Source organism: Chelonoidis abingdonii, chromosome 5 (assembly GCF_003597395.2).
Source record: "Chelonoidis abingdonii isolate Lonesome George chromosome 5, CheloAbing_2.0, whole genome shotgun sequence".
In the NCBI taxonomy this organism is placed as follows: Eukaryota; Metazoa; Chordata; order Testudines; family Testudinidae; genus Chelonoidis; species Chelonoidis abingdonii.
Window position 1 is genome coordinate 118,682,403 of NC_133773.1, and position 14,053 is coordinate 118,696,455.

At 46.1% G+C, this 14,053-nt stretch overlaps 1 protein-coding gene across 3 annotated transcripts in view; it reads left to right on the plus strand.

The window, feature by feature from the left end:
- SLC2A9 (solute carrier family 2 member 9) overlaps positions 1 to 14,053 on the plus strand; it is a 229,315-nt gene that overhangs the window by 35,605 nt on the left and 179,657 nt on the right. For 2 of the 3 annotated variants that reach the window (XM_075066595.1, XM_032775770.2), the window contains exon 2: positions 6,663 to 6,741. In XM_075066595.1, coding sequence (XP_074922696.1) covers positions 6,679 to 6,741 — 63 coding nt within the window. In that variant the 5' untranslated portion in view covers positions 6,663 to 6,678. Of the gene's footprint in view, positions 1 to 6,662; positions 6,742 to 12,140; positions 12,605 to 14,053 lie in introns of those variants that run through there. The other variant, XM_032775771.2, reaches the window with a different exon arrangement.

Here is a 14,053-nt window from a genome sequence, read left to right on the forward strand (position 1 = left end):
TTCACTCAGAGTTTTGAAATCAGATTAACCCAAACACCTATGTTGAAATCCTGGCCTCCTACAAGTAAAACAGCTCCAAGTACTGATCTTTGAAGGGCTTTCATTTCAAACCATATATTGTTTACTTAAGCCCAGCTGTGGCCAATCCTGAGCCAAACTTCAATAAACGTGGGCTAAATTTAGTAAGAGATACAGAATCCAACATTACATTCTACAGACTTGAATCAGTTTAAATGTTTACAGTACTGGGATTGGCAACCATAAGTATCATAGGCACTTACATGGTCCCATTACTGTAGTATCTGTGCACCTCACAAACTGTTAAGGGTGCTGCAAGAATACACACGTGATGGGGAAGTGCTATTATTCCCATGTTACAGATGGGGAGCTGAGGAACAGAGACTGAGTGACTGTGACACTGTATCTCAGGGGAACACCTTGCACCCCATGTTCATCCTTATAATATGATTGTGTGGTATCCAATGCAAAGTTTGTCATGTCAGGTGTCTTTAGAAAGCTCATGATGCACTGAGCATAATTGTTCTAGTAATGTTATAGGTTGTAATTTCATGTATATAGTTATGAGGCTGAAAATGTATCCTCATGGCTTAAAACAAGCCCAGGCAAAAACTCTCCAGGAGCAGAGAGGCCCAGGCAAAACTCTCTAAGAGCAGAGGCACAATTCACACCGCATCAGGGCATGTATGGGACAAACCCAGCCCAGCGTCACAGGAACAAAGGACACTGGTCTAGGCAGCAACAAAGGATCAGCTGTATTCTCCAGTGAGTCACCCCCACTTCCCTTGGTCAGTCAGGGACTCCGATGAGGTAATGCTCACCTGACTCTGAAGGGGGGGCAAAGTCAAGAGGGAAGAAAGAACACGACAAAAGAGAAAGATGTTTGCCATGCTGTCTTTCTCTTTCACCTTCATCTACAGACACCATCACCAAGCAATTGAAACGCTGATCAAAGGAGAGAGCCTAGATGAAGGGCAACCAGCCAGCCCAGTGGTCCCCAACCTTTTCTGGGTGGTGGGCACTGGACAATGAGCCATGGAGGAACGTGGCCAGTGGACAAGCTTTCACCAAAATGCCGCCGAGAAGCAGCAATGTCAAGAGGTGTCGCCGCCGAAATGATTTTCAGCAGCATTTCAGCAATGATGCCTCTTGGTTACGACACTTTTCGGTGGCATTTTGGCGGATACTTTTCCGCCAGCCAGTACGTGGGTGCATAGATGCCCCGTCAGGCACCATGACGCCCATGGGCACCATGTTGGGGACCATGGAGCCAGCCTGTGGTGAGAAGCATCTAAGTTTGTAAGGGCATTGAAAATATTAAGGTCAGCTTAGAATATGTTTTGCTTTTATTTCATTGATCAAATCTGACTTCTTGTACTTTGACTCATAAGCACTTAACATCTACCTTTGTAGTTAATATATTTGTTTGTTCTACTTGAAGTAGTGCGTTTGGTTTGAAGCGTGTCAGAGACTCCCCTTGGGATAACAAGCTTGGTGCATATCAATTTCTTTGTTAAACTGACAAACTCATATAAGCTTGCAGCATTCAGCGGGCATAACTGGACACTGCAAGACAGAGGTTGTGTCTGGGACCAGAGATATTGGCTAGTGTCATTTGGTTGCTCTATCGAAGCAGCTTACATGCCAAAGGCTGTGTGTGAACAGCCCAGGAGTGGGGGTTCTCACCGCAGAGCAGGGTAAAGCTGGCTCCCAGCATCAAGGATTGGAGTGACCTAGCAGATCATTGGTGCAGATAATGCCATGGGAATGTCACAGTGATTTAGGGCTTTTTCTTCACTACAGGCTAAATTGGTGCTGCTGTGGTCGATGTAGTGGTGTTGAGTTAGCAAGTCTGGTGCAGGCATGATAAGTCGATGGGAGAGTGTCTCCCACCAACATAGCACGGTGTAGACCCCGCTGTAAGTTGATCTAAGCTACGTTGACTTCAGTTAAGTAATTTATGTAACTTAACTATCCTAACTTAGATTGACTTACTTCATTTGTGTAGACAATGCCTTACTCGAGATCATACAGGAAGTCTGTGGAAGACCAAGGAATTGAACCTGGGTTTTCTGAGTCCCTGGAACATCCCTAACCACTGGATCATCCTTCCTCTCTCTGACACTCCCACTACTAATTGTTAGCCTGCAAATAAACAGTAGCTAAAATGTGTAACATTAAAATACCCAATCTTTGGGTGTTTTAATATCTCAGAACAAGAATTAATAGAAGAGCTTTGCTTACTTACTATTCTTCCCTCTGTGTCAGTTTTGATCTAATGCCCCAGCATGGTATTATGAGACACCCCTATCAGAGGTAGTGTCTTCTTGATGAGCTGGTCAGCAGAGATGAGTGATTAGCTGTGGGGTAATAAGCCTAGTGTCCTGCCTACAACCCAACACTAATATTGTAATTACATCTGGCTACCTAAAGTCCTCCTCTGATTTCAATGGATATTCTGTCTGAAAATCCTGTTTTACTGTGCATTGCTGAACAGCTGCTGCATTCTACTCTAGAACTGGATGAAATGATACTTGTCTACAACTCTTATATTAGGGCTTGAACCACCTCCTGCTGCTGTGCTTGATTTCTTAATAGTAGAGTCTAGAGGTCCCAACTAGGCCAGAACCCCTTTGCACTGGGTGCTGTGTGAACATATACTAAAACTGAGTCCCTGCCCTTGCAATTTTGAAGGAAAAAAGGCCCCGATTCAGGTATGTACTTAAGCATGTGCTTAAGTCTGTGCTATTTAGCACACCACTTAAGCACGTGTGCTTAACTTTAAACATATGCTTAAGCTCCAGTGACTTCAGTAAGGATGTTTTCCTGAACTGGACTGAGATAAGTAACTCAAGTCAGTAAGACTACTCCCAGGAGTAGTTTCATGAATTCTAAGGCTGGAAGGTGTTAGGGGAGACATTGGTAGCACAGCAAAATGCCCAGGCCACTGCCAGTAACTGGAATACCAATTGTCATACTTATTGCCAAAAGCAGCTATGCTATGGGGAAAGGGATAGTTCAGTGGTTTGAGCATTGGCCTGTTAAATCCAGGGTTGTAAATTCAATCCTTGAAAGGGCCATTTAGGGAACTAGAATAAAAATCTGGCTGGGGGTTGGACTAGATGAGGTCCCTTCCAATCCTGATATTCTATACACTACTAGGCTTTTTCAGCAGGCATAGCATAACTAGGCAGGCCAGGAAGGGAAGAGGGTGTCCACCAGAAGTGACCATGACCCTGCCGCTTTCCTTGTCAAAGCCTTCTATGAAGCTGCTGAAGGCTGTGTCTTTTAAAACAAAACAAAAAACAAAGACACACACAAAAAAAAAATACCCCAAAAATCAGGATGTCTAGCTATATCTTTGGACTGTTGTATGGAAATACAGCTGCAGGACTAACGGTTTAAAACTGCTTGCTCAATGGTTTTTCTTTGGTTGATATGTTGATGTAATTATATCAGTTGCTAACATAAAAGGGGTCTGAGTAATTGGATTTGACCTTCTTGACATCTCTTGGAATCCCCAGTGACAGGTGGATAGCTGGCCATTTGAACCTTGTCATTTGACCCCTCCAGACAATGGGTAACTAGTGGTTGGAAGCACTCTAACTTTTTGCATATCTGTGTGTGCTTGAGAGCTAATAAAATAGTAAGTTTGGATGAAAGCACTTTAGATTTGTGCCAATCTTTAATCAGATGGATGCGCTGTGTCCCCCTTTGATTTGTTCCTAAAACTGCCTCACAAAGAGTACAGTTACCCTGAGGTTAGGGTTGAGAGAACCCTGGGTAACAAAGGGACCATTGTGATCATATAGAGTGACCTTCTGTATAACAGACAACACTGTGGGTATGTCTACACTACGGAATTATTCCGATTTTACATAAACTGGTTTTGTAAAACAGATTGTATAAAGTCGAGTGCATGCGGCCACACTAAGCACATTAATTTGGCGGCGTGCGTCCATGTACCGAGGCTAGCGTTGATTTCCGGAGCATTGCACTGTGGGTAGCTATCCCGTAGCTATCCCATAGTTCCCGCAGTCTCCCCTGCCCATTGGAATTCTGGGTTGAGATCCCAATGCATGATAGTGCAAAAACAGTGTCACGGGTGATTCTGGGTAAGTCGTCACTCATATCCTTCCTCCCCGTGAAAGCAACGTGGCAGACAATCATTTTTGTGCCCTTTTCCTGGATTGCCCTAGCAGAGCATAGCATTGGCAACATGAGAGTTTAGCTTCGTTCCTTTGGTCATCGCCTGTATGTGTATGTGCGCATGACAGAGGCCGGTACTGCAGCCTGACACAGGCAGCATTCATTTGCCATTGCAAGCGTAGCAGAGATGAGTTACCACCTAATGCTGATTTTGGTACTGTCTACCGTGTCGCCTTGTATATTGGTGATGAGATGATGAGTTATCAGTGTTCGTATCATCTGCTGCTGCCATGGTGCCCTGGGCTGGCTTTAGCTGAGGTCGGCCGGCCCGGCCCAAAAGAGCAAAATGGGAATGACTCCGTGAGTCAATTCCTCTGTTAGTTATCTAAAATAGAGTCAGTCCTGCATAGAATATGGGGCAGTGTACTAGAAGAACGTGTATAGAGAGCCAGCCGCTCGTGATCAGATCCCCCAGAAATGATGAGCTGCATGCCATTCTCAGGCGGGTTTCCCTGCACAAACCCCACCTGTTGCCTTCCCTTCTCCCACCTTTCTGGGACTATTGTGGAGTTGTCCCCGCATTTGTGTGAATGAAGTAAATAAAGAATGCGAGCAATAAGAAACCCTGACTTTTAGTGAGATTAAAATGAAGGGAGGCAGAAACACTCCAGCTGCTACTGATAGTCCAGCAGGACATTAAATGGTGGGGAGGGAGCGAACCAGCAATCCCACTGCTGATGGCCAGGCAGTACAGAATCTTTTCTTTAGAACATGAACAGGGGGGGGCTGATGAACTCAGCCCCAGTTGCTATGATAGGACGGTTAACAGCCATTCGTCCTATCTAAAACCGCGGATGACCCGGAGTCATCCCTATTTTACCCAGGTGCCCCGGCCGACCGTTCACCTGAGGCCAGCCCAGGAGCACTCATGGCTGATGATGGCAATGGATAGCAGTCATATTGTAACTGTCTGTCACGGGAAGGAGAGGAGAGGTGCCTGCTATTGCATTGCCGCAGCCACCCATGTCTACCACAGCACCCTGATGCAGGCTAGACTGCATGTGAGCATCTCTCCGGGAGAATTACCTTGATGTCATTCTCATACATGAGTGCTCTTCGGCCTTCAGAGTGGGGGAAGAAGTCGTGAGATTTTAGTGAATAAGATAATGATTTTTTTCCCCTTTTCTTTCAAGGGGGGGGAGGGAGGTAAATTTGCACGACATCATACCCCTGAAAACACCCCGGACAATGTGTTTGACCCTACAGGCATTGGGAGCTCGCCCCAAGATGCCAAATGCTTTTCGGGGACCTGTGGGATAGCTGGAAGTCCTCAGTTAACCCACCATACCCTCCCGCCCTCCTCCTATGGCGGTCCATTTGATTCTTGGCTTTTCCATTTAAGCTTGTCACACGCACTGTGTGTGGCCTCTGTATATCGTATCTGGAGATTTTTTCAAGATGCCTTTCTCATTTCGTCTTCTGTAACGGAGCTGTGATAGAACAGATTTGTCTCCCCATACAGCGATCAGATCCAGTATCTCCCGTATGGCCCATGCTGGAGCTCTTTTTGGATTTGGGACTGCATCGCCACCCGTGCTGATCAGAGCTCCATGATGGGCAAACAGGAAATTAAATTCAAAAGTTCGCGGGGCTTTTCCTGTTTACCTGGCCAGTGCATCTGAGTTCGGATTGCTGTCCAAGGCAGTCACAATAGTGCACTGTGGGATACTGCCTGGAGGCCAATACTGTCGATTTGCGGTCATACTAACCCTAATCCGATATGATAATACTGATTTCAGCCCTACTCCTCTCATCGGGGAGGAGTACAGAAACCGATTTAAAGAGCCCTTTATATCGATATAAAGGGTCTCATAGTGTGGACGGGTGCAGCGTTAAATCGGTTTAACACTGCTAAAATCGGTTTAAACGCGTAGTGTAGACCAGACCTGAACTTCCTTTGAATTAATTCCTCTTTGAACTAGAGCATACCTTTTGGAAAAAACATCTACATTTGATTAAAAATTTTCTAGTGAAGGAGAATCCACCGCTTCCTTTGGCAAATTGTTCCAGTGACTAATTACCCTCAGTTTAAAAAAATTATGCCTTATTTCCAGTCTGAATTTGTCTAACTTCACCATCCATACACTGGATCTCATTATACCTTTGTCTGCTAGACTAAAGAGACCATTATCAAATATTTGTTCTCCATGTAGGTAGTTAGACTGTGATCAAGTCACTCCTTAAACTTCTCTAAGTGAAACAAATTGAGCTTCTTGAGTCTACTATAAAGCATATTTTCCAAACCCTTTAATCATTCTCATGGCTCTTCTTCCTACCCTCCCCAATTTATCAACATTCTTCTTGAAGTAAGGTTTTCTGAAGAGCTTGCTGGATCAGGCACTGTGGTGTGTGGGTGTTTTTGTTTTAAAGTGGTTTTCAGTATGTAAATTTACAGTAATTACAACAAATCCTTCCCCTCTCCCACTATTTAACAGATAAGAAGACAACAGAATGGAGAATAAGGAGAAAAGCAATGGTGAGATTAAAGAAAAACAAGCAGTGAAAAAGAAAGTGGTGAGTTTGGGTTTCCCTCACCCCCATCTGCCTCCTAAATCTTTTAGCAAGACTGGGCCGAGGGACTCATTGGCTGCCGCTTCCAGCAGCTCCCATTGGCCTGGAGCATCAAACCATGGCCAGTGGGAGCCATGATAGGCCAGATCTGTGGGCAGGGCAGGTAAACAAACCTGCCCGGCCTGCCAGGGGCTTTCCCTACACAAGCGGCAACCCCAGTTTGAGAAACACTGATCAAGACGTTCACTTTGGGAGTAAAGATACAGAAGATAATTGACAACAAGCAGACTACTCACTAATGCTCAGATCTGTAAAGGTATTTTGGCATTGCAGTGCTCAGAGTTGCAACATTTAATAATTTAGGCACCTAAATCTCATGTTTAGAAAGGGATTTAGGCACTTAGCAGCCAAGATCCCATTGACTGTCTTAAGAGCCTAAATCCCTTTCTGATCATGAGATTTAGACTTCTAAATACCCTTATAAATCTGGGCCTAATTGCTTTACGATTTCTTTGAGGTGGAAGAAGAGTCTTGTGGTTCAGATACCATCGTGGGAATTACGGGATTGGGGTTCAGTTTCTGGGATATCTTTCACCCTTTGTTGGTCTTATCTATTCAGACTGTAAGCTTTCTGGAATGGGGACTGTCTCTTACTGTGTATCTGCACAGTGTCTAGAACACTGAGGACCTAAACTCTGAGTTGCTGCCATTATTCAGATTTTGGAATAACTCAAATGTTTCTTGGGGCAAATTAAATGTTTTAGGAAGTTTGAAGGAGAGGTGCTGATAGGACCCTTCCTGTGGAAACCCTTCAGTTTTGCTCCTCCCCTTGCTGTGCCATAGCCTCTTTGTCAACCTTCTAGAAATGTTGCATAACCCTTTTCTCACAGCAAGAAGAGAGCAAGCTAAGTTGTCCATGAGTAAGAAAGCTGGGGAGTTGTGTAAGGGAATGATTTGATGGCCATACATGAAGATGCATCACAGTGTATTTTGTTTGGTTGCTGATGGTCTTCTATGAATGATAAGAGGCCAAAAGCATTTATTGTGTCCAGGCAAGGCTTGTACAAAAAAATCATACACACTGTCACAGGTGCAGTTGCCCTGAAACTGTTTTCTCCCCCTTTGTGGTCCACCAAGGGCACCCACTTAAAGGTTTCCAGTTCCCAGCCATAACCTGTCCTGCATGGAGACCCATGTCACACTGCTTAAACAGGACAGTGTCTGTGCTTTGCTTTCTCTCCAAAGGCTATGACCAGTGTATTGCCCGTAGTTATAAGCTCCTTCTAAGCAAGTGTAATGCCGACAGACCCCAGTCATCAGCAGGCAAAATCGAACCTGGGACCTCTGGGGTTTAGCTTCTATCGCATGAGCTAAAAGCCAACTGCCTTGTAACTAAGGCTGTAGAGCAGACTCATTTTCTCTCCCTCTAAGTGGTCTTGGTGTCACTAGATGGGACAGAACACCACACCCAGAAGGTGTGTGGGTTACACCAGCACTTCTATTCTTAAAGTAAAAGCGCTACATAGAAAACTTTCTAGAACAATCAGAGTTCCTATATGCATGCTAAAAAGCTTACCACAGGTCATCCCCCAACTGTAACCAAGGGCTCTAGATTTTTTTAGTCCTTAAAAACCCACTGTGGGGTTTTCTCTTTGGTTAGAAGTTCATATCCATCTTAGATCCAGAACCAGAACAAAAGAGGGAACATCAGTTGTTTCTTTACAGTTCAGGTCTTTGATCTTGGCCTTCTGTTACAGGGAATCAGTGGACAATAACCCTCTCCTCAGAGAGTAGCTTCAAAAGGTTGAGCTTTTTTTCATAACTGGAATGGAGTAATTTGCATTAACATCTACCTAGGGATTCCCCAGGAAATTCACTTAACACTTATAGTCCCTGTAGGGGACTGCGGAAGACCGTGTCACGGCCTAGCTAGGGTGTCTCCACTTTCTCGGCAGCCTTGTGAAAAGCCCCTGCTTGCTAAGTGGCCGGTCATTGTAGGACACGGCATGCCAGTTATTACTTGCTTTTAACTGGTTGAAACCAGTTCGTATAGCCTTAGGCCAAAGGGCGGACATAGCCTGTGGGCAGTCCCTTTTTGCATATGTATGAGTTGCTTTTGTATTATGTATATATAGCTCCCGGTCCCGCCTTTGGACTCCAACCCAGGCCGAGCTGAGCTTCGGTGCGGGGTTCCCCGCCTAAGTGACAGCAACGCCCAGGGTCCCCATTGTGGAGTGTCACTTTACCTTCATTAAAGCCAAATAACTCACAGTGTGTGTGGGCCTCGTTCTTGCAGAGCATCCAAGCACGTTACACTCCCTGAAGTCCATACTTGTTTGGAACACTTTCAATAAAGTCTTTTTGAATTCACATCAGTTGCAAGAACTGGATCTCACGGCCCCCGCCCAGAGAGATAACATACAATCCTGGCTCATGAAAATATATAAACTTTATACAATGAGGTCTTTCAGGGATATTGCAGGAAATTCCCGTCTCACACACATTATTGGGGGGGCGGGGGAGGAAGCAATGTTGAAATGAGAAATACATATAGGGGGATGGGGGGTTTCAGATTGCACCAGCACTGCTTCTTTTGCGAGTAAGAATGTAAAATTTGTGAATAAAATGAACCAGAAAAGCATATCAGCGTGTTTGCTTACTTCTTTGTATCCTAAAAAGGGATTCTCCTACTCCAGAGGCCAGATTCTCCACTGATTTGAATCTTGCATTATTGCTAACCCCCGTACAAAGCAAATGTAAAATGTTATAATGACATTTACACTCAGATATCAATGAGTACACAAAATACATGTCAATGGAAAAATCAAATCCCAAAAGTCACTCCTTGGATTGTTCTGAAACCAGGACACATCAAAAGTTACCACATTATAGCTCCTTTCACATTCACAATACTTTGCCACAACAAACTGGGCATTTTTGTTAGTTATGAAATGAAAGACTGCAGATGCATAGTTTGTCAGAAGTGGAAACAGTAGAGATTTATGGCAGTAATAAGTGCACATAGTTGGGAACAGTTCCAAAACATACTCTTCATTATTGCCAAGGGAACATTACTGTTGACTAGGTGACATATAAAACTCTTCCAAATTCATAATTCACTAGTTTAGGGGGTACATTTAAAAAGCAGCAGTGCTAACTTGAGTTTTTTCCCTGCTCATGTGTCTAACTACTATCTGTTATATAATACTAATGTAGGTGTGTCACATCTATTTGCCAGAAAGCTTGTGAAAACATTTAATTGCAGCACAGCTAAGGTCTCAAAATTCTTGGTACAACTGAAGCTTGTTACATGTCACTTTTTCTGTGACCTGCCAACTGGAAATGTAGTGCACTGGATGAAATCCTGTGGGCCTTACTTGGGCAGAACTCCCACTGCATTCTAACAGGCACCTGTCTCAAGTAAGAAGGGTGTATGGACAGCAGGATTGCACCCACAGAGACTGTACTTCACACAATCTGGTGCACCAGCACAACAGTATCAGATTATATAATTTCAAAGCAGTTAATTGCCACTTTAGATGGGCTGGAGTGTTTGGATTTTAACTAAAGCACTTGTAAACTGTTAACGAAGCTGATTGTTCAATAATAGTAGTTTCTTCACACATGTATAGTCTTGTAATCTGCAAATCCCTGCGATAGGGACATACTAACTTGATATTTAAGAACTAAAAACGACGGACATGCAATTTCATGGTTAATTTGCATATACCAGCATGTTTAAAATGATCACTTGAGTCAAAAGCACATGCAGTCAATCGACATGCACATGCAATCACGGTAGTTGTGTACCACAGAAATGTAGGGCTCAAGAAGTCATCGAGTCCACCCCCTCCACCCATGCCGAGGCAGGATTAAGTATACCTGGACCATCACTGACTAGGCTGACCAGATGTCTCGATTTTATACGGACAATCCAAGTTTTGGGTCTTTTTCTTATATAGGCTCCTATTACACCCTCCACTCCCTGTCCCAATTTTTTACAATTGCTGTCTGGTCACCTTATCCCTGACAGATGTTTGTCTAACCTTAAAAACGTTCAGTGATGGTGATTCCTCAATCTCTCTAGGTAACCAATTCCAGTACTTAACTACTTTCATAGTTAGAAAGCTTTCCCTGTATCTAGTTTAAATCTGTCAACAGTTTAATAATTTTGTTGTATAATAAACCAAGGTCCACTATGTTCCTATCTCAAAGTGTGATGCCAATAAAAAAGACAACAGCTAAAATATATCCTTAAAGGTCCACAGAGTAACTGCACCAAGTTTCTACTTTACTGAAGGAAAAACACCTGCGGCTACAATATCATCCTACAAATCTGACCTCTGTAATTCCTCAGTAAGACCTCTGACAATTACAGACCACCATGCAAGTGCCAAACATCAAGGTTTATATGTCTCTCAGAGGTGAAATTGCTTGTAATGTTCAACAAGGCAGCAATTCAGTACCTAGCCTTATGTAATTACTGCAGTGACTCTGGGGACAATAGAAATGAAGCCACTGCAGAGTGGACAGAGTGTAGTCACATAATGCAGGTCAAATAGAATCAGAGACCTGGAAGGGACCTCCAGAAGCCATCTAGTCCAGTCCCCTGCACTCAAGGCAGAACAGCTAATTATGTTTTGGCATGTGATAACACTGTTCCAATTCTGTATGGATAACAAAGGACAACTGCAGGAACTGTCATTCTCACCCAGAACAACCTGTACAGATCAGTGGGCAAGTTAAGCACTGCCCACTGATCTGTACAGGTTGTTCTGGGTGAGAATGACAGCCCGCCCCAATCAGACTGTTTTATGCAATGCAGAGCCGGGCAATGCCGAAAACTGAACGAGCTGATTTCACTGAGGTATTGTATTTCCCCTTGAACTGCTCCTGGATCCTTACTGGCGCTGGAAGACACCAGCGTGTCCCCGACGCACATGCACCTTCACGGGGAACTTTTATCTATACTGGTCACCTGTACTTGGAAAAAAAAAAAAGCATGAAGATCAGCGTTAGCGTCACGCCCCCATTTAGCAGGTCCCCAACACCCGCTCCTGCAGCTGTTCCCCTGGCGCAGGGAATCCCCGCGCCCGTGACACAACCCTGTCACAACGTCAGTGCAACTCACACCAATCTCTGCAGCACAGTTTGCGGGGACGCGGTACTGGTGGAGCCCCACAAACGTGCGCTGGGATTGCAGCGAACTAAACTCACCCCCGCTGCCGCAGGGTACTCCCCCCTGCTGCCTAACCTGCACAGCACCGCCGGATTGCAGCGTGCCAAACCCCCGGCCTGCCCGCGTTTCCTCTCCCCGCGAGGCGCTGCCCCGGGCAGCCACACTCAAGATGTCTGCAGGGCTGCTCCGGCACGCCGGCTGCACGTGTGCACGGACTGGCTGGCTCGCCTCACAGGCAGCTGGGCGAAGGCGGCGCCATGGGCCCAACCCTCACCCGAAAACGGCCACTTGAACATCCGTGAGACAAAGTACCAAGCCCTAGCTGCAGAGAGAAAAACGCAAGTAGCACCACGTGGCTGCTAACGGTAATTTCTGCCGGAATTGGAAAATGCAACCAGAGCGAGTCCGGCTGGCCTCTGGGAGTTGTGTGTGCACTGTTACGCAACGCGCTCCGTTTCTCAGTGTGGAGCAACCCGGGGGAAAGCGCTGCAAAGCTCGGTGCGGGGTTTGCACATCTCCCCCGGGGCCAGGGGCTTTCTCCACCGGCGCGCCGTGCCCGTGGGGCGCACGGACTGGCCAGCCGCCTGACAGAGAACTGGGCCAAGGCGGCACCGCGGGACCCAAGCTCACCCTGAAATGGCCGGTGTAGAGCCCCTGATACAAAGAACCAGTCGGAGAGAGAAAACCGTAAGTAGCACCAGATGGCTGCTAAACGGTAATTTGTGCTGGGAGCATGAAACGAGACAATGATCCTGCCTCACCCAGAGGAGCTTTTCCTTACATTTCAATTTTGTGGCTCAACTAAGTAATTTAGTGGAAAGACCAGAAATGGGGTAGGATTTTCATGGACTTTCTCCGCCAGCCCCCGTGCAAATTGTACTATGACCAGAGGGCAACTGGAACAAAGTCTCGTGTGTATTAAAGAAAAACAAAAAATAGGGAGGGACAAAAAGGTATTTTTTTTTCTTCCAGCTTAGTGGAACAAGTGAGTAGGGATGCATGGTACCTAGCAAGGTAACTACATCTCCACTCTCCTTCAGAGTGGAGCAAAAAACCCACCTTAGTCCTTTCTCTCTTAGGAAAGTTGTGGTGCTGTTGTTTTAGTAGAGAGAGGCTGTCTGGTACACAGCAGTGAGACCGCAGAGCTAAAAATACTACCATTAGCAGAGTACCACACAGAGTAGAACCCAGAGTTACCCTGGGGGAAGGGAGTGAACTACTGTCACCATTACTGTAGATAAGAGGAGGAGAATGACCTTTACAGGTGCAAGACAAAGGCCTGGTCTACAGTGTGGGGATCAACCTAAGGCAGTGGTCCCCAAGCTTTTTGGCTGGCGGGAGCCAGCCGAAGGACCACTGCAGCGGTGGAGCACCCGCCGAAATGCCGCCGAATTTCAGCGGCAACGCCTCTCAACGACGTAGCTTGCCATCGACAAGTGACATCATCAAGAGGGGTCTTGATGACGTCACTTGTCGACGGCAAGCGGCGTCAGCGAGAGTCGTCCCCGCTGAAATTTGGGAGGTGACGCCTCTCGATGACGTCACTTGTCGATGGCAAGCGGGTTTATCGAGAGGCGTCCCCGCCAAATGCCACTGTGGCATTTTGGTGGGTGCTCTCCTGGGGGCTAGGACATGGGTGCATTAAGATGCCCCGACAGGCGCCATGGCGCCCACAGGCACCGTGTTGGGGACTCCTGATATAAGGCCTTGGCTACACTGGCGCTTTACAGCGCTGCAACTTTCTCACCCAGGGGTGTGAAAAAACACCCCCCTGAGCGCAGCAAGTTACAGCGCTGTAAAGCGCCAGTGTAAACCGTCTGCCAGGGCTGTAAGCTAATCCCCTCGGGCAGGTGAGTACATGTAGCACTGGGAGAGCTCTCTCCAAGTGCTGGCGCCGCGACCACACTCGCACTACAGAGTGCTCCCGCAGGAGCGCTTTGGAGTTTCGAGTGTAGCCAAGACTCTTGATATCCAATTTCAGCTAGGAGAATAGTGTGTAGCTGAAGTTGATGTATCTTAGATTGACTTACTTCGCATCCTTGTGGCGCGGGATTGATGGCTGCCGTTCCCTCGTCGACTCCGCTTCGGCCTCTCGCCCTGCAACTTTGGAATAGCTCAGCACTTCTTTAAAATTGG